Source organism: Paroedura picta, chromosome 1 (assembly GCF_049243985.1).
Source record: "Paroedura picta isolate Pp20150507F chromosome 1, Ppicta_v3.0, whole genome shotgun sequence".
NCBI classification, from domain to species: Eukaryota; Metazoa; Chordata; class Lepidosauria; order Squamata; family Gekkonidae; genus Paroedura; species Paroedura picta.
In genome coordinates, this window is record NC_135369.1 from 24,597,363 (window position 1) to 24,617,726 (window position 20,364).

Sequence of the window (20,364 nt, forward strand, 5' to 3'; positions counted from 1 at the left end):
AGCCAGCTGGGTGACCTTGGGCTCGCCAGGGCACTGATAAAACTGTTCTGACCGAGCGGTGATATCAGGGTTCTCTCAGCCTCACCCACCTCACAGGGTGTCTGTTGTGGGGAGAGGAAAGGGAAGGCGACTATAAGCCGCTTTGAGACTCCTTCGGGTAGAGAAAAGTGGCATATAAGAAACAACTCTTCTTCAGTGAAAAGCAGGGTTTAAAAACCAACTCTTCATAACCATATCTTATAAAATTTTCTAAAGGCCAAGAAGCTGGGGATTGAGCATATTCTTTAGGGATGGTTTCTGTCAAGGGGGAGGGGGCTACAAAAGATGCTTGGGGTCTCTGAGGCTAATTGCATGGCCTAGGATGGGATAGCCAAGGAGGGGGTGGTTGAGCTGATTTCTGAGTGTGTGAAGACTTCTGTAGCAGGAGGTAATCCGGCAGATGTAATTGGCCCTGGACTGTAAAGGGATTTAATGGAAATAGCCAGCACTTTGAAGTGAATCTGGGGCCAAACTGGAAGCAGTAGTGTTCTAGAATGCAGCAAGCAGGGCACGTGCCCTGAATGCCGCACAGAGGGGGGTGCCGCTGGGCCCTTCACAGCCCCTGAGGACAGTGGTCCATCTTAGCCGAGTAGAGGCCGGGCACAGAGGATGTGGTAGTGGGCCCGCAGGTAGGGGAAGGATGAGGGGGCAGGCAGCAGTGCTCTGTCTGCATGTGTGCAGGTGTGTCCCCCTGGGTAGTGGGAGGACCTCTACTGGCACCAAACCCTGCTATTGGGGCAGCTGCCTCTTCCTCGACTAGGGCTCCCCTTCACCACGTCCTCCATCACTCAGAGGACCATCCCCAACTTCCTGGGGCAGCTGAGTCCTGGCAGAGGTGTGGAGGGCCAGAAAAGCAGGCTTGCCAGGTGTGTACAAAGGCACTGCACGTGAAGGAAGGATGGCCTTGGCCAAGCTGGAAGACCGGGTACACCTCTTAAGCCAGGCCAAAGCAAGCCTGCTCAATCATCCATCTGTGGGCGCCTCTCAACCCCCCCCCACCCCTGCCCATTCCCACTGTCCTGCCCACGGAGAGAATGAATGAGAAGACAAAGCAGTGTGCCAGGGAAGGAGCCCGAGGGGAGATTGGAGGGTCCTCAGATCCCCTGCCATCAAGTTGCCACCAAGCTCCGCCCCCTCTCCTGCCTCAAGCGCCTGATAGGCTAGGTATGCTTGTAAGTAGAAGCACCTGATAGCTTTGAAATCGATGCTACATGCTCAAATCTCCATACTCTTTTAATTGGGTGAGCAGCTGCATTATGCACTGGCTAAAATTCCTGACAGACCTTCTAGGAGAGCCCCGGGTAAAGCACAATACGATAGCATGGCCAGATGGGCTAGTTGTAGATAGGTAAAGGTAAAAAGCACCAGGTCATGTCTGACCCTTGGGGTGACACCCTCTAGCGTTTTCATGGCAGACTCAATACAGGGTGGTTTGCCAGTGCCTTCCCCAGTCATTACCGTTTACCCCCCAGCAGCAAGCTGGGTACTCATTTTACCGACCTCAGAAGGATGGAACGCTGAGTCAACCTTGAGCCGGCGGCTGGGATCGAACTCCCAGCCTCATGGACATAGCATGGACATAGCTTACCACTCTGTGCCACAAGAGTGAGAATGTCTTAATTGCGTACTGAATAAAAGTACTTTTTACCTGCACCTGTTCATTAAAGAGTCTTTGCCGGTCTGGCAATTTTAAGCCATCCATGTGGTTTTCTTATAACCTGTAGCAACCCGCATCGCTTTACTCTCTCCTGGATTCTTTTCAGCTTGTTCCGCATTCGTATCCAGAACTGGTTTAGGACAGGCAGATGCATCAGGGTGCAACTAACAAAACGGAGCAGAGGGTTGCCAGCATGCAAATTGCCTCAAAGCTTCACATGGTCTGAGTAGCCTGATGTCAATGCCAAACAACCTGGAGGCAAGGATGGAGCCTGGAGGGGCACCCCAATTCCCGGGGTTAGGAGTCTGCCTCTCCAATGGCAGCTCTGTGTTTTATTGGATGGAGAAGACCAACGCCATCTGTGTTCCATGCCTGGAATCCATCTCCTATCAATGCAAAAGGCTGGAAGTAGGCCACAGATAGATTTAACAGGATTTCCAGAGGATAGACCCTTAATCCAACTGAAGTTGGAGATTATCTGCGATTAATGTTCCCTCTGCCTCATAACGTAGCCAGGGGCATTGCTCAGATTCAACCTCTCTGCCACCACCCTCTCAAGACTCGTGCCTACAAACAGCAACTCTGAAACACCCTTGCCATTGGCCTCCTCTGCAGGAGAAACCTTTAAAAAGGGAGCTTCATTCCCATGGCCCTTGTGACAGGGTTTAGTGAAACATCTTTTCCTTCAAGGGCATATTAGCAATCCTGGTCAAAGGAATTTTGATTTTGGCTTGGCAGGATTCAAATCATGTTTCAGCCTTCTTTCCAAACTACTGGGCTCTTCCTCGCTTGGCTGAGCCAGAGAAGGGCCTTTGTTTGCATCTGCCTTTTCAGCCTGCATTAATCCCTCCTGTATCCTGGGGTATACTGTGAGCGTCGTACCAACATTACTACTGTACTTGCCTGGTCTAGGTAGACTGTGCTTCTGCAACATACACACCCCTCCGGTCTGCTACACCACCTTCTTTACCGCACACCTGCTTGCTGGAGAGTCTATGGGAATGTTATGTGTGGGTTAATCGTGCCCCGGGGCTAGCTGTCTCCCCCTCCCCACACCCCATTCCTTCACAGGAACTCTGCAGCAGGAGGAATTTGCCCTCCCACTACCCCTCCATCTCCTTTTCCCCTCCTGGTGAATTGCACCTGGCTGGGGGCTTCCAGGCCCCCCCTGCACCAGAGGGGAAACCTGGATTCTAACTTTGCTTCTGGAAATGGAAGACCTCACCCTTCCCAGCTCACTCTGGGTGCACACAGCAGAACCTGAGCCCAGAACTATCGTTTAAGGCCGACGTTCAGGAGGCCAGATTGACCCGGTCGATGAGGAGGAAGGATTTCTTTTGAGAAGGTATCCGTGCTGAAAGGGAACGTGGGGTTGGGATGTGTCTCTAGTGTGGCTTTGACGTTTGCAGGTTTGCAGGTTTCCAGGAATCTGGGGGAATCTTCTGCTTTGCATACGGGAAGGTCAGGGCAACGCAGAAGATTCCATGTTAAGTCCTTGGAACCTCGCTTTAAAGGACTGCAGGTGCTGATGAAAGGTTTCTCTCTGTTTGAGTTCCTGGAGGGCCACCTTGAGCAGTTGAGTAGCAGAACAGCTGCATGGCACACACAAGGCCCCAGGCTGAGTTCCAGGTAGGCCATCCATTTAAAGCAGGGATGGTCAAACTGCAGCTCTCTAGCTGTCCATGGACTACAATTCTCATGAGCCCCTGCCAGCAAATGCTGGCAGGGGCTCATGGGAATTGTAGTCCATGGGCATCTGGAAGACCACAGGTTGACTACCTCTGCCCTATGCTGTGCATCAGAAAAAACACTGGGCTACAGAGTGGGGCTTAGACTAGGGTTATCTTTTTATGTTCTGAACTCTATACATTCCCCAGATGTCAATCTCCGCCCTGCCCCCTTCCCTGCCTCCTGACAGGAGGATAATAATGGTCACCTGCCTTTCAAGACTGTTGTGCGAAAAGCACAAGGTGCAACACATTTAGATCAAGATTACGGTCTGTAAGGCGCCAGATAGTCATTTTTATTTAGTTTGTTCATTTGCCTCCTGCCTTTCTCCCCAATGGGGACGTAAAGCAGCTTACGTTACTTTCCTCTCATCTGTTTTATCTGCACAACAACCCTGTGAAGTAGGTTGGCTGAGAGAATGTGGGTGGCCCCATATACCCAGCAAGCTCCCACAGCACAAATGGGGATTTGAAATCATACGAGTCTGACGCTCTTAACCACTCTTAACCACAACCCCATCCCCCCTTGCTGCTATTCTTTAAATTCCCGTGCCAGTTTTCTCATTTTTACTGTGGTTTCAGTCTTCTAATGTCTTCATCTTTTTAAAGTGAAGATTTTTCTTGTTTTCAGACCCCTTTTCTATTTTTAAGGTGCTCTAATTTGATTGGTGTTGGTATTTTTTAGGGATTGGAATTGATCTTTCAGTTACTCTGTTGTGAGACAGCTTTTTGGAAGGGGGCAGAGACATAAATATTTAAGCAAACCGCTGCAGCCACGGACATTCTGCGAGTAAGCGAATGTTCATCTATGCGCAGCTTCTGCTTTTCAGGTGCTGGGAAAACCAGGCTGGGGTTTGGGATTCCTGCTTCTTCCCCCTTCTGCCTTTGATGTTTACAACCTTGCCTGTACACTTTGAAGCCCATTTGCTGCCCCTTTAAGGGCTTTTGAAAAACAAAAAGGAAGCCGAGATGTGCAGGATTTAGAAGCCTGCAGTGCCCACGTATTCATTCCTGTGCGCATGGGGCAGCGTGGAATGTGCTGTGGAACCTCCAGGTCTCTCTCAGTGGTCGCTATCAATGCCCCCAGGAGCGGTTTAAGGATTTACAGGCCTGTAGCACCAAAGCCAGTTTAAGGATTTGCGGGACCCTAGCAGAGTCCCACTGTGGCGGGAGCTGCCAGACTGGGGTGGAGCCCCCCACACACACACAGTGGAAAGGGGTGTCACTCTGAGTGTCCTTAAAGAGGGAAGAGGGGGGAGGAGAGAGGCTACGGACCTGATCTATGGGGGGCGGGGGAGGCATCACATGGGTCCCCTGGAAGTGTGGGGCCCCTAGCACGTGCTACATGGATAAACCGGCCCTGGATGCCCCTCCAGTGAAAAATGCCCACTGTCTCCGGACTGCGTTCCCATGAAACGAATGAACATGTGCGCTGTTGGACACGGCGCTCTTTCTGCTGGGCGCAGCATAGGTGGGGTTAAATGTTCCTCTTGCTTGTGAGGCTGCATGTGTGTGTCGGGGTGGGGTGGGGTGGGGGGGGGTGATGGCTGAGAACAGCTGGCCAGGAAAGGGTGTTTGCTGGAAGCTAAGTGGAACCAGATGTTGGGTGGAATCCTTTGGCACTCCTGCTGCTTGGCTGGTGGCCAGGAATTCGGCGTGGGGGGCTGAAGGGGGGGGGAACCAGCACGCACTCTCCCAGGGAGCGCCCGCCCGCCCGCCACTTCTCGCTCCGCACCCAGCCGGAACTGAGGGTGTTGGAGCTAAGTGTCCCGGACAAGGCAAGCAGGGTGCCAGTCTGTGCCAGGCAGCTGTCAGAGTGGTGAGTGATGCCTTTTCTGGAAGGGGGGGGAGGAGGGCAGGGCTCGGGACCCGATAAAAAGAGGGACCAAGAGAAATCTTTTGGTGCATTCAGTAAAGTTGGTGCTCTTGTATTGGGGGCAGGGGACACACCAAGTGGGCGAACCTCACCACAAGGTGGTTGTGGGACAGGCGTGGGGGAGAATGACCCCTGTGACCCCATAGTGGGGTGGGTTCCACTGTTCTGTGTTTAGGGCTTTCCCATGTGGGCTCAGAGTATTTAAGTGTTAGCTTCAGTCTTTGGGGATTCACTGAAGGATTTTAGCTTCTCTACTGTCCTGACTTCCTCTCTCCCCTTCTCTGAAGGATGCAGCTCCGTCTCTCAGCCTGTTTTGCCCTCTGGGGTTGCCGCAGAAGCGTCCCTCTGGCCTTGTTCCTGGGCAAGATGGGATGAAGGCAGGCTAGTCTAGATAGGAGAACTCAGGGCTTCGTAGGGGCCGACAGGAAGCTCTGGAGCTCTGGGAGTAGAGAGTAAAACTCCAAAATGTCTGGCAAAATTTGTACATGGGGGGGGGGGTCCCCTCTCTCTGATCTCTAGGACCTGCCACCAATTCTCCCACTGCCATGATTTCTTTTTTATTTCTGGGATTACTGTTTTTTAACTCACATGGCCTCAAGAGTCGGGTAGGTGCTGTAACCTAATGTAGGCTTAATGTGTAAAGTGCAAAATGATTGATCATTAATACTTCAGGAACCACAACCTGGGACCTCCCCCCATCCCAATCCAGATTTACTTGGGGTTGCTGTCAGTGTACGCTGGCCTCGACAAAACGCTTTCCTTTCCTGTTCTGTATCTCAGTTGTCACTTTTTAAAAAAGTTTTCAAACTTTCACAATGGAGTTTTAGGTACAGAAAGAAGAGTTCTGTGTAGCATAGAAACTTACATTTTATGTTGTGCTATTAACTGATCGGGGTGTTATTTATGCACACACGTCCTCCCCCCTCACATATTCTACAGTTTCTTAGAATACCCTCTTCTCACAGGGGGAAAACACCCCAAAGTATAATCTGTAAAACAGTCAACGGTACAAACCCACAGTCTGTACAATGTACCCCGTTGTTCCCTTTTGGTACACAAATCAGACTGCAGGGGAATGTTGCTGCCCTCCATTTTATATTGGTCCCAGGAGGTGCAGAAGTTTGTCTTAATTAAAATATTTATATTCTACCTTTCCTTATGGCTCAATGCAGTTAGAGCAAGTTGCAGATTCAGGAACAAAACTTGCGATGCTTTCAAGTGTTCAACTTGGCGGTGACCCCATCCATCCCCTATTTGCCTGTCCTAATCTGCCCTTAATACTTCCCTTCCTTGACTCCTCAGTATTCCAAGAGCTACTCCTTGTGGGCAAGCTGAAGTTGGATCCCTTAAAGGTCCAGTGGTTGATTCAGCTTCTTCCCTCTAGATCAAAACACTTGGCACTTGGAGATGTTTGAACGGGGTTAAGAAGGGCGCTTGGACCAGTTCTCTGGTTATGTTATATAAGTTATATGTATACATTAGCTTAAACAAGGGCTATATTTAGCCTTAGCTGGGAGAAATGCTTACACATGGGTTCTTTTCATCTCTTGAAAGGGGGTAGATTCTTTACATCAAAGCTTGCACCCACCCATTACCAGACCTGAATTTATTTTTAACTATTGCTTGGTCTTAAATAAATTCCAGGATTCCGCAGAGGCTCTTATTTTAGTCATCTGGTACCCCTTATTCTTCCCCTACAGTTGTGGAGTTCAGGGGCAGGACACAAGACTGAATTTTTCTGGTGGAGGGAGGGGCTGGGCCTCAGAGCTGTTTAAATATTATACTCTCCAGCCATCTCTGGGAGTGTAGAGGCTCTCTGTAGTTACTTATTAGTAATAGAAATGCATTCTGCACCTGCTCTGGAGAACTGGGGCCGATTTTTCATTTTAAAAATTGAATGTAAAGTTTTTACACCCTGATTTGTTTGATTATCCAAATAGGTGAAGACCAGTTTTAAAGAACCCCACCAAAATAGAGACAAGCTAATCTTCAAATCAGGAAATAAATACAGTAATATTAAATGCCATATTTGATTTGAATTTGAATCAGCCTCAAACCACTGCACGACTTTGGTGCTGCCACTGAAAAGTCCCTGTTGTGTGTTACTGCCCCCTATGCCTCTGCCAAAGGGGGCACACCTTGGAAGAGGATCTGAGTGGGCAGGACTGACTGAAGGGCCCCACTACAGCCCCAGCAGATTAGCTGCAGAAGAGCTTTGTCAAAATGCTGTGCAGGAGATTTGCAGGGTGGGTGGAAGATATATTTTAAACATCTCTCTAAACTTTCAGGCTGAGAACCAGCCTAAAGCTATGGCTGCCAACCTCCAAGTGAAGTCTAGAGAGCTGCTGGAATTACAGTTCACCTCCAGACTACAGAGATCACTTCCCCTGGAAGAAACAGCTTCTAGGAGAGTAGACTCTCTGAGGTGCCTCCCCTTCCCAGGCGCCATCTCCCAACATCTCCAGCAATTTCCTAATCCCGAGTTGGTAACCCGAAGGATTGGGAGGTGATTTTGGCAGCTTCCCACCACTACCCCCTTTCATATTTCCGGCCTTTTTTTTGCTTGGAGGCTGAGGCAGGGGCCCCATTGCTCAGCTGTGGCCTGCCTCTCTAAAACTCTGTCCTTAAGACTTGGGGAGTGGGAAGGGGAGCAGGAGCAAAGGACTGCTGCCTCAAGGATCAGGTGACACAGCCAGCAGGGGGGGGGCACCTGATGGGCCAGGTGGAGTAGCCTGGTTCTAGATGGTTGGGGGAGGATACGCATAGGGGTAAAGCCTGCAGCAAAAAGAGAATAAGAAGAATCCTTCAGCCTTTCCCCTGATGACCTTTCTTGTACCTTCGTCACTGCTAACTAGAGTTGCCAACCTGCAGGTGGATCCTGGAGAGCTCCAGGAATTGCAGTGATCTCCAGCCTGCAGAATTGCGTTCCCCTGAAGAAAATGGCTGTTTGAGAGGGTGGACTCTATGTAGGAAGACCAGCTCTCCTGCCTGACCAGGAGGCCTCCCCATCTCTCATTGTTCAATGGTCCATTAAGTGTCAGCTGGAGGACATTTTTAATGGTACCAATATGGTACCATTGGTGCAGTATCATTTCCATGAATATTTGGAATTGACATTGATACAACACTCTAGTACTTGGACAAAATTCTGACTGTAATATAGTCTTGTCCAAATCCTGGAGCATCAGATTGATGTCATGCCAGCAACATGACCTCACTTCCAGAAAATGTAAGAAGTGAGATCACATAATTGGTTCGGTGTCATTTCCTCTTTCAATGCCCTCCCCTCCAAAAAAAAACTGTTTGGCAGCCCTAACTCTATGGCATCATACCCGGCTTTCCCCAAACCCCATGTTCCCCAGGCTCCATCCCTAAATCTCCAGGAATTTCCAAGACCAGAGTTGGCGACCTTGGCACTGATACAATATCCTGTCCTTTTTGAAATGGAGGTGGCAAACTATACCCAGGAGTCCAGATTAGATCATGCCATGCAAGGACATTCCAGAACATGCCAGCTTCTGCAACTCAGGCTACTGTTAACAGCACAGGGACACACCAGGCTGTTTTTTCCTGGTCAGTTGGTAACTATACGTCAGCGGTTGGCCACAAACAATAAATTATTTCTAGCCTATTAAACTCTGCCTACTTTGGAATTTTAAAGTGAAATAGCAAAGACCCGATACTGAAATCAAGCACCATTGAATTAGAATGCTGACATCAAATTAGTGGACTACCTTGTGAAAATTCAATAGCAAGAGAAGATAATTTCGTTAAGAGCTTGGTCCTGAAATTTCCTTTCACTCCTGTCTTCCTGCCTTTCTTGTCTTCTATCTTCTCGACCTATATCCCACCACCCATGACAAGCCATCTTGTGATGGGTTACATGATAAACCCGCATAAAATCAATCCCCATTAAAAAAAAAATTAAAACTATCAAATTTACGAGAAGCATGGAGGTAACGGACACCCTCTCTCCCAACAGGTGTGGCTACTTGGGTTGCCAGGGGATACTAAAGCCAACTAATCTAAAAAAAACGTGGTGGCAGCGTATTCCTGGGGGGTCGTCCAGTCTTCCACTCCCTGGCCTCAGGCATATACCTGGCGGAAGAGCTCCGTCTTACAGGCCTTGTGGAATGCCAAAAGGTGACCATTGATTAGCTTTACCCTTATGTTGGATAATACACTTTCAATGCACTTTAGAAGCAAATTTTCCTGGTCTCATTCTGCACATGCTAGATAATGCAATTTCAATGCACTTTAGAAGCAGATTTTCTGGAGTAGTTGTGAGCGTGTCAGCCTAGGATCTGGGAGGTCTGGCTTCATCCTGTCATGAGGCTTTCTGGGTGACCTTGGTCCAGTTACAGGCTCTCAAAGTAACCTATAGTGCAGGGATGTGGGGCTAAAATGGAGTGGGAGAGAAGGGTGTTCCCCATTTTAAACTCTTCAGTGGAAGGGTTTGAATGCTGAATAGCATTCAATAAATGGCTATAAATCGCTACTAGCCATGGTGATTAAAGGGAACTTCCATGTTCACAGGCAGTCAAACACTGAATACCAGACCCAGGAGATATCATGAGGGGAAGGCAGGGCCAGTTCCAGATTTGTGGGATGGGGGACAGGTTGTCCCCAGAGGCCCACTTCCCACCCACTCACCCATATGTCTCACTACCTGCCTGGGTGTGCATCCTTCTTTGCCCTGCCCACAAGCTCTCCCACTGCCTGTGCTCACAGCCATCTGCACCACCCGCATCCATTTCCTTGGTGGCACTGGGCAATGTGCTGCTCCCTTTCTGTCCCGGTGATAAGAACTCTGTGGAATTCAAAAGCTTACACACTGTCCAATTAACCTAAATTAAAAGCATAATGCTGCTACCTGGCCATAATTTCACAATCTGGGCTTTTTAGGCTCACCGAGTTCTATGGTTAAACGTCTTCTCAGACAGGAAAAGGGCACATGTCCAGACGCACCCTGCCCTTGGTGTCAAAAATTGGGAAATCAAAAACTGGCATTCTTATCAAGGCATGAAAAGGTAGTCCTTTTACCCACTTTAGTGTCTCCCAGCCTTGAATACAGGCAACCCACTGTATGCTGCGAATACACTACACCTCTAACTGGCCTCCTTTTCCCCAGGCATAAGGATGAAAACTGTTTCATGTCTGCTCCTGGCAACGCTCCTGAGAGCTGCAATTTCACAAGAACCGGAGGAACCCGACACCTACACGGTAAATGGCCTGGCTCCAGCCCTGCAGTCTCTCACCCAGAAGAGGGAGTACTGTGGGGAGGGAGAGCACTGAGCAGTCACATGCAGTTTCCAGCAGATAGTTCCATCAAAGGCTATTAGCCATGTTGGCTAAATGGAACCTCCATGTTCTGGGGCACTATACCAGTTGCTGAGAAGGTTGGTTTGGCCACTGTAGCCTTCATTTTGGGCCTTTCAGGTTATCTGGTTGACCGCTGTAGAGGACAGGATGCTGGGGTAGCTGGACCATTGGTCTGATCTCACCCACCTCATCCAGAAGGTGCGTAAAATGGTTTCTGATGGTCCTGAGAATTATCTTCTTCTGGCATTCAGAGCAGCTGGCTAAAACTGAGAAAGGGAGGGTACAAAGCTCTTAAGGCAAGACAACACTCAAGCAGCTCTTACAACACACATCTCTTTTCACAGCAGAAGCAACAAAGAAAAAAGGTTATGTCACCGAGCAAGCATAAGGTGCTTTCAACCCTGACGAGATCTAGGATTAAGAGCAGAGGACAGAGCTTCCCAGTCAGAGATATCCTCGTCTCGTATTGGTTTGCAACTTAAAAATGGCAGGCCCATGGGGCCCCTGAGCATGTGCAGGGTACCCTTCAGAATCACAACCAGTCACAATGCATGGGCAGGATTCCATGCTGGCCTGAACTCTAGCACCTCTCTCTTTAGAATTTAGCCACAGGTCGAAGAAGAAGAAGAGTTGGTTCTTATATGCCACTTTTCCCTACCTGAAGGAGGCTCAAAGCGGCTTACAGTCGCCTTCCCTTTCCTCTCCCCACAACAGACACCCTGTGAGGTGGGTGAGGCTGAGAGAGCCCTGATATCACTGCCCGGTCAGAACAGTTTTATCAGAGCCGTGGCGAGCCCAAGGTCACCCAGCTGGTTGCATGTGGGGGAGCGCAGAATCGAACCTGGCATGCCAGATTAGAAGTCCACACTCCTAACCACTACACCAAACTGGCTCTCAACACCAACAGGACAGTAATCCCAAATTCACAGATGTTAATAGCTCCTTTAAAATCTTTGCTTCTGTCCTTTCTGTGCTAGGAATGCACCGATGGCTACCAGTGGGACTCCGAGACGCAGCATTGCAAAGGTACCAATCCCAGAAAGCCACACAGGGGCGAAGGTGAGGGCGGGAGAGGGCTTCTGTGGTAAACAGAGGATAATCCTGTCTACCTTGACACTGGCAATATTGCATTCAGACATTCAGACATTGCAATAAACCTTCCCAATTAGCTGCAGCATCTGAATGCAGATGATTGAATAAGATCAAGTTTGTCGACCCACGCCAAACCTGGATTTCAATTTCTAGGCCTATTCCACACAGGTTTGTTGTAGCAGGAGTGTGGCAAATTGTAATCGCTACTAAAGTGCAGTTATGCACAACGTCGTACACAATCTGCCACACTCCTGAAACCGATCAGCAAAAAGCGCTTCGTTGTAGCGCTTCCAGGGAAATCCCAAAAAGTGGATTCACCCTCTGGAAAGTGCTACACTCTTGCAATCAATCTGCAACACTAGCAAAAAAGTTCTGTGCGTTACCATTGTTGCGGTTTCAACAAAGTCCCTCCCCCTGGCTCTCTCCTCTGATCTTCCGGCGAAGCGATCGCCATTTTTTTTTCTCGGAGCAAGTGGAGAGCAACGAACCGGCGAGCCTTCATTCACCCAGCGAGGCTTCTCCGGCTGCAGTCCCTCCACAGAGCTGCTTTAAAGCTTGGCTCAAGTCACCAAGCACAACACAGCCCCGTTTGCAAGTTCCCTTTATTTTCGGCTGAAAATCAGGCCCGTGCACGGAGGGGGGGGATTTTTTTTGTCACTCGGGGGAGCATGCCAACGATGAATCGCCAGCTCATACACCACCTGCCAGCTAGATGGGTCTCTCCGTTGCAACGAATCAACGCAGATTCGTTGCAACGTGTGTGTTTTTTTTTAAACCTGTCTTAAAGGGAAAGGGGCTTTTCGGGAGCATGATAACGCCCGCCCATTGGCTGTTCGTTTGAGTGATGGCCAGGGGCGGGACAAAGCACAGAAAAAATCGCTTCCTGGATAGCGATTTTTGGCGAGACCGGAAACCTGTGGGTAACGATTGCAACGCTACTGAATTCAACTACAAAGGCAGGTATGCATAACGCCGAATTCCACTATTTTAAATTCCGGAATTGCTTACTGTAAACAATTGGCCACATTGATTCTTGTGCTGAATGGGCCCTAGTTTGCTGCTGGTTTATTAACGGAAGCTTGTATTAGTGGTGGTTTGTAGTGGTGTCTGAATTCACAAAGCGCCATTTGTTGAGCAGCTCTGCCCTTTGCAGTCCCCTGGCCACAGAGATGGAAGGAAGGTAACTTCCCTTCTGAGAGCCAAAGTTTACTCACAGAACCAAGATGGTGAGTTTTAAGCCACAAAGTAACTGGCCATGGTTTAAACAAACCAAGTTGGCTGAAGGCAACTTTTCCAAATAACTGAGCAGGAAACCAGGTTAACACCATTCCAGAGACAGCTCTATAACTATACCCATTATGGAGTCACGAGAAAATGAACAGGTGAAGCTTCAAATTTTGCATTGGGGGGCCTTGGTGGGGCAGGGTCACGATCTGGGGGGGTAGACTATGACATTATACCCCACCCTCCCCAGGCTCTGCTTCCAAATTTGCAGGCACATCCTAGACTGCACTTGACATCTTCAGTGGGAAGAGCTTCTTCCGGAGCTACGTCTTGCTGTTCAATGCACAAAGCTTCTACCCACCAAACAGACAGCAATCTGGCAGATATGTGAAAGGCCTGCAGGCTCTGGAGATAACAATTGTAAAGGGATGGGGTTTTATCATATTTTTTGGGGGGTTATACTGTACCCCACCACAAGCAAATGAATAAATAAATAAACAGATTTGCCTCTAGAAACGGCTGCAGTTCCAAGTTTTGACCACAGGTGAATGGCGGTACGCAAGGTAAATCCATGCCTGCCATTTTGGAAGCCTTTCAGGATACCCACTCAAGGTCCTGGGATAGGAAAGACCAACCTGCCAACAGAGAAGCGATATCCAATGTGTGTGAAGCTACAAGAGGAGGGAGTGTATGGGAAACTCACCTGACTCTGTTTTCTTCTTTCCTCAGATGTGAACGAGTGTGAGACAATCCCCAACGCCTGCAAAGGGGAAATGAAATGTATCAACCATTACGGCGGGTACCTCTGCCTCCCTCGCTTAGCCACAGTTATCAACGACGTGAATTCTGAAAGGCCCGCCCCTCCCAACCCGCCCCGGCCGAGGCCCCCCTGGCCCCCGCAGCCCGCCTTCCGACAGAACTCTTGCCCCCAGGGCTACGAGCCAGATGGTCATGGATCCTGTGTGGGTGAGTGGAAAGTGGAGGGAGGCAACTGCTTGTCACCGGGGGGGGGGGCGTGTTGAAAGGTGGGGGAGTAGGGTTGCCAGCTCTGGCTCTGGAAATTTCTGGAGATTTGAGGGGTTTGTGGGGTTTGTGGAGGGATCTCAGTGGGTATAATGCCATAGAGTTCACTTTCTAAAGCAGCCATTTTCTCTGTATACTGTTGACCAGGGCCTAGTCTGCACACATGAGATAATGCACTTTCAGTGCACTTTAGAAGTAGGTTTTCCTGTTCTGCACAGGAAAATCCAGCCACGAAAGCACATTGAAAGTGCATTATCTATTGTATGCAGAATAGGCCCTGCTGTAACGCTGTAAGATTTCCAGCCACCACCAGGCAGCTGGCAACTCTACAGGGGATAGAAAGGGGGATTTGACTTAACTGGAAGGTGCCACTAAAACCTAAATGCCTAGAAGGGGGTGGCCTGCTCTGGGTTCCAGGGGGCCTGTTGATCAATAGAATCAATTCCGGTCAGGTGTTCTGTAGACCTGCTGTACAAATGCAGAAGGCTTCTGTTGACATCCTCGTGACGTTTCCTAATTTTTTAATCCATTTTTTTTTACATTGTTCATCTTGTCTCTTGCGCTGCTTTTACTGCACTGTTTGTTATGCGGTTTGTATTGCATTGTCTTCTCGTGCTGTAAACAGCCTTGAGTCTCAATAGGAAAGATCTAACAAATAATGAAATAAATAAACACGTCATTCCCAAAGTTGGGGAGAGGGGGGGAATGTTTGATTAGGTTAGTTTGAAAGGCTAGACAAGAAGCTTGTGTGAACAACTGGATGTTTTGTGATCTTATTAAGCTTCATGGACTTCAGGTGATAATTTAAAAAAATAACCATAATAAAAATAATTAACTTTTATATAGGGCTTTCAAATGTTGAAAGTAGGGTTGACGGGTCTCCCCTGGCCACTGGGGGGGGGGGGGAGACAGAGGGAGGGGAGAGTAAGGCTCCTGGAGATGTGGGGATGGAGCCAAGGAAGAAGAAGAGTTGGTTCTTATATGCCGCTTTTCTCTACCCGAAGGAGTCTCAAAGCGGCTTACAGTCGCCTTCCCTTTCCTCTCCCCACAACAGACACCCTGTGAGGTGGGTGAGGCTGAGAGACCCCTGATATTATTGAAGAAGTAATATCACCCACAGTGACCCCAATTTCATGCCTCAGTGATCTCCCCCTCCCCCACCAAAAATTCTCCAGAATCCAGCCTGACCTGGAGGAAATTCACCTACCATCCCACAGTGGTGATCAGCAATTTCCTGGGTGTGCAAGGAAGGGCCAAAAAAAGAGGCAAAGACATCTCTTCCTTCCCACCCACTCACAACCTGCCTAAATTCATAAAATCAGCATTCCTGTCAGATGACTATCTAGCCTCTGCTTAAAAATTTCCAAAGAACCTCCTGAGGAAGACTGTTCCACTGAGGAAACACTCTGTCAGGAACTTCTTCCAGTCCCTTCGCAGTCTGGGATTGTCCTATGCCCCCACCCCCCACAGGGCTTTGCACTCTGCGGATACCAACTTGCTGGTCATTCCCGGCCCTAGGGAGTTTCGCTTGTCCTCGGCCAGGGCCTTTTCGGTCCTGGTCCCTACCTGGTGGAATGAGATCCCGGGAGATCTATGGGCCCTGCAGGGATTTATCAGCTTTCCGCAGGGCCTGTAAAACGGAGCTCTTCCACCAGGTTTACGGTTGAGGCTAGTGTAGGAGGAAGATCTTCCATGAGGAAGTATGCCATCAAGATGTGTGCCACCGTTGACTATCTTGGGTAATTATTTTTTTTTACATAGCTCTCTGCTGCCTGGGTGGCAGGCGTTCCATGGGGAGTAGGATTATTTTTCTGCCATATTGTGGGTTTTGTGTATTTTTCTGTGTGGTTTTAATGGGGTTTTCACTGGAGTTATTGTTGTGGGACTTTTTGCATTGTTACCCGCCATGAGCCGGTACGACGAGAGTGATGGGTAAGAAATAATAATAATGTTTAGCCCCAAATTATTTTGAATTAATTTCAACCCACTGGCTCTGGTCCTTACCTCTGGGGCAATAGAAAACTGCTCCATCTTCTCTATGACAGCCCTGCCTTTAGGTATTTGAAGATGGCTATCATCTCACCTCTTAGTGGTTATCAAGAGTTTTGCTTCTTTTTAATTGTAGAAAAACTGTTAATAAATCTTTTCCTTGATTACAAAAACTGAGGGGTCTTCCGCACTCGTTCAAAATAGCACAATGGTTACAAATTGAAATCGCTACTGTTTTGCTGTTATGCACAATGTCGATGACAATCTGCAACACTCCTGAAACCGATCCGCAAAAAGCGCTTCGTTGTAGCGCTTTCAGGGAAATCCCAAAAAGTGGATTCACCCTCCGGAAAGCGTTACGCTCTTGCAACCAATCTGCAACACTAGCGGGAAAGGAGCAAAGAAAGGAGCAAAGAACAGACATGTCAACTTCATAAGCAGTTCCTAAACTATAATCTATAAGTCTGTGTTTGCTGTCTTTAATCACAAAAGCCACAAGCCATCCAATCATTTTTTCCTCTTTCCTCCAAGAAGTCAATAAGAGGTTTCCAGTTAACCATAGAGGAAGTTACTGTCTTCTCTCTGATAAGTGATTACATCATTGTTAGATTTCTGAAATATGCTCTGTGTTCAAAACCTTCCGTTGATACACAATGCAGCTGTCGGGAGGGATACACCCTGTGCCTTGGCTGCCCACACCTGTCTGTTTCTGGGTACAATTAAAAGGGCTCCTAGGTGGCCTGGGACCGGGATTAGGGTTGCCAGCTCTGGGTTGGGAAATACCTTGAGATTTTGGGGTGGAGCCGGGAGTGGGCAGGATTTGGGTCAATGTTATGGAGTCCACCCTCCAAAGCAACCATTTTTTTCTAGGGGAACTGAACTCTTTAGTCTGGAGATGACCTATAATTCTGAGGGATCCCTGGTCCCACCTGGGGACTGGCATCCCTAGAGGGTACGTGAAAGGCTGCCTACTCCCATGCTGTCTGTAGTGTCTGTGGACACAAAGAGACTTGAGTTTGGGAGCAGAGACTGGGCTGAACCCATGCGGAGGTTTCACTGGCTCCAGGTTTTCAACCGCTCATTGGTCAGAAGCATGGATCAATCACGGGCCTCTGTTAACAGCCAATGGCATGTCGAGGCTCGGTAAGTTAACAGTTCTGGTTATCTGTGTTCAGTACTTCTTGTTCTAGTAATGTTGGAGCTGAGTGTCTGTGTCTTACTGTGTCTTACTGAACCCACGGATTTAATACTGTCCATCCTACCAGATAGAAGGCCCTCGTCCCCAGCCCTTCTCAGTCTGCCCGACCCTCCTTCATGACTGTTTTAGTGGTGGCACCTTGCCTCTGGCATATCGTTTCCCTTGAGGGCCACTTGACTGCCAACTTTACTCTTGTGTGTCTACTCAGACTTTTAATGAGGGACTGCTTTTTTAAAAAAACAACAACAACACTGTCTTGTGGTCTGTTTTTAGCCTGATAAAGGGATAAGACCTGTTTTAAACTGCTTCATATTTTATGCTCTGGCTGTATTACTGAATGCTGTCTTTTAGTAACTTTTCAAGAGTTGTTTTTATCGTGCTTTGTTTTGTAAGCTTCCTCAGGCAGTTTCCCTGGAGAGGCCGCACTGAGATTTCCCAAATGATAAATACATGTGATGGTTACTTTGCAGTTTCACTGTAGTGAGAATTAAACAAGAAAATATAATGATGAGCAGAGTCACCTGCCAAGTAAAAAGCGATACTTAAGCCTTGCAATCAGATCTTGCTGGTGGGGGATGGATTTTTATGGGGTTATATAACCACTATATTAAGGGTTATGTGGAACTCACCTTTTAATTCTTCTTGCAAATGAATGTGGAAAAGGGATATCCATCAGCATTATAGAAAGGTTGTAGCGCAGGGTCATTCCAAAGGAGAGTGAAGTACATGAGAATTAAGTCCTGTTTGCTTGTTTGGTATCAGGTTCAATTCCCTGCTCCTCCACATGTAGCTAGCTAGATGACCTTGGGCTAGTTCTCACAGCTCTCTCAGCCTCACCTACCACCCAGGTTGTTTGCTGTGGGAAGAGGAAAGGTAGGCAATTGTAGGCCACTTTGAGATTCCTTCAGGTAGTAAAAAGGGGGTGTGTGTATAAAAAACAGATTTTCTTCTTCTACTGCTATTACTACTGTAGCTGCTGTTGGTATAATTCACTTGCTATCATTTGGAAGCAAAAAAAAGTGTATATTATAACAGGGCAGAAGGATTCAAATGGGTAGCCGTGTTGGTCTGAAGTAGCACCTTTAAGACCAACAAAGATTTATTCCAGGCATGAGCTTTCGAGTAGCCTGGAATTAATCTTTGTTGGTCTTAAAGGTGCTACTGGATTCTGATTTTACAGAGCATAAGGAATTATTCTTTCATAGTAATAGTCCGTCTGAACAAACAGGTGGACAATTTCACCCATGGCGCAAATGCACAGGCAGTAATTGGAAGTAATTTTTCACTATCTGCAGACTAAAATATTAGAAGGCCTTACCTAGGAGCTAAATAGAATGAATATACTTCACAGAATGAATCTATACCAAGAAGAAAGAGCTTCCAACCCTATACTGGTATTTAAATAAAGTGTACCACAGTACTAAATAAAAGAGCCAGCTTGCATCAGATAGGTGCATTCAGATGTCTTGATAAACTGTGGTTTATTTAGACAGAGGATGGATTATGCAACAAAATCTGGTTAGTCTACTAGAGTTAAGTAATAAATCCCAGGACTCAAATAGATGTGCAATTATGTGGCCTCCATTTGTGGTTTTAGCGCTTCAACCTCAGCTCAATTTCACTAATTGAAATTGACTTCCTCAATTTCCTATGAGTAGTAATAAAAATGTCTTTTAACAGCCCTTCCTCTTTTTTCCTCATGAAATGCTAATGCCAAAGCAGGGAGCTCCATTTCAATTAGGGAAACCAAAGGTCAGGCAGATTCAGGTATCTGATGAAGGGAGCCATGACTCTGGAGAGCGCATACCCCAAATATCTTTTGTGTCCTCAAAGTACTCAGGTTTGTGCCTGTTTCTACAAGCAGGGGAAATGTTCTCCACCTGTTGCAGTCTCTGTGCAGTCTCCACCTGCTGCAGTCTCATTCTTCTCATAAATGATGAATTCAGCCATCATATCAAACCACCTACAAACTATAGTTAATAAACCAGCTACAAATTGTCATTTAAAATAGTGAGGTTGATTCCGCACAGCGTTGATGTTGCTGAAGTCTTACTGTTGTGTAATACTATTTTTTTAACGTTATGCACAATGCTGTACACAATCTGCAACACTCCTGCAACACTCCCGCAAAAAGCTCTTCGATATAGCGCTTTTCGGGGAATTGTCAAAAGTGGATTCCCCCTTTAAAAAAAATGCTTGACTCCTGAGAACAACCTGCAACACATCCGAAAAAGACATGTGCATTCTCAAAATAGTGCTAGCTCTCGCCCCCAAGCTTCCAGAGACGCGATCGCCATTTCCCCCCCCTTAAACCAGTGAAAGCAATGAATAAGCGAGGCTTCTCCGGCTGAAGTCCCTCCACAAGCAATTCAGAAGTGCTTAACAGTAAAACAAAGCTCCCTTCTGCAATTGTCTTTAAAGTTCCCGAGCACAAGACAGCCTCCAGTTTGACACTGTCCGTAATTTTGGCCAGAAATTGCACCCATGGGGGGGATTTTTTTTTACTTGAAGAGCGTGTAAACGATTAAGCGCCAGCTCCTATGCCAGCGAAAAAGGTCTTGAGACATCGAATGAATAAAGATTTGTTGCTACTGGTGTTTTCGGGTATTTAAAAATCAGTTTTTAAAGGGAAAGGGACTTTTCGGGAGCACAAACACAACATTTAATTGGCTATTCTGTTTGATTGACAGCTGAGGGTGGGAAGAAGCACGGAAAAATATTTCCTCCTTTGTTGCGATTCTGGCAAGACCGGAAACTTGTAGGTAACGAAAACAGCGCTGGTGAGAGAGCCCTTTTTTCAGTAGGAACGGCTGTGTGCGTTATCAAGACCTGCCGCTATTAATTCTAGCGCTTTACAATAGCGCTTACATTTGGCTACATAGGTGGTTGTGCGGAATGGACATGAGATGGTGCCAACTAGGGTTAGTTGGACTATTTGACTTCAGGTTCAGACATCAAACCTAACCAGAATTTGATCAAAGCTTGGTTTATTGTGATGTCTGAATGTAACCACTGTGTAAATTGTTTTCTAAAAAATCTGCCTAACTGCAGGTGATTTGGTAACACGAAGGCATCTTCCACACTGGCCTAATAGTCTGGTTTCATTTCCCTTGGTTACCCATTCCCCCACAGCATCACTTCCCCACAGCTTCCTTGATGATCCCTTGGTGTCTCAGCTTTTCTCCTCCCTGCCCCCTTCATTTAAAAAAATCTGTGT

At 47.7% G+C, this 20,364-nt stretch overlaps 1 protein-coding gene across 5 annotated transcripts in view; it reads left to right on the forward strand.

Annotated features, from left to right (window-relative positions):
* The first annotated feature begins 2,912 nt into the window (after positions 1–2,912).
* EFEMP2 (EGF-like fibulin extracellular matrix protein 2) overlaps positions 2,913–20,364 on the forward strand; it is a 39,149-nt gene continuing 21,697 nt past the window's right edge. Inside the window, exons 1-4 of one of the 5 annotated variants that reach the window (XM_077328471.1) lie at positions 2,913–3,041; positions 10,431–10,522; positions 11,599–11,680; positions 13,667–13,903. In XM_077328471.1, the coding sequence (XP_077184586.1) occupies positions 10,439–10,522; positions 11,599–11,680; positions 13,667–13,903 (403 nt within the window). In that variant the 5' untranslated portion in view covers positions 2,913–3,041; positions 10,431–10,438. Of the gene's footprint in view, positions 3,042–5,079; positions 5,243–9,389; positions 9,443–10,430; positions 10,523–11,598; positions 11,681–13,666; positions 13,904–20,364 lie in introns of those variants that run through there. The other 4 variants (XM_077328460.1, XM_077328480.1, XM_077328440.1 and 1 more) reach the window with 4 other exon arrangements.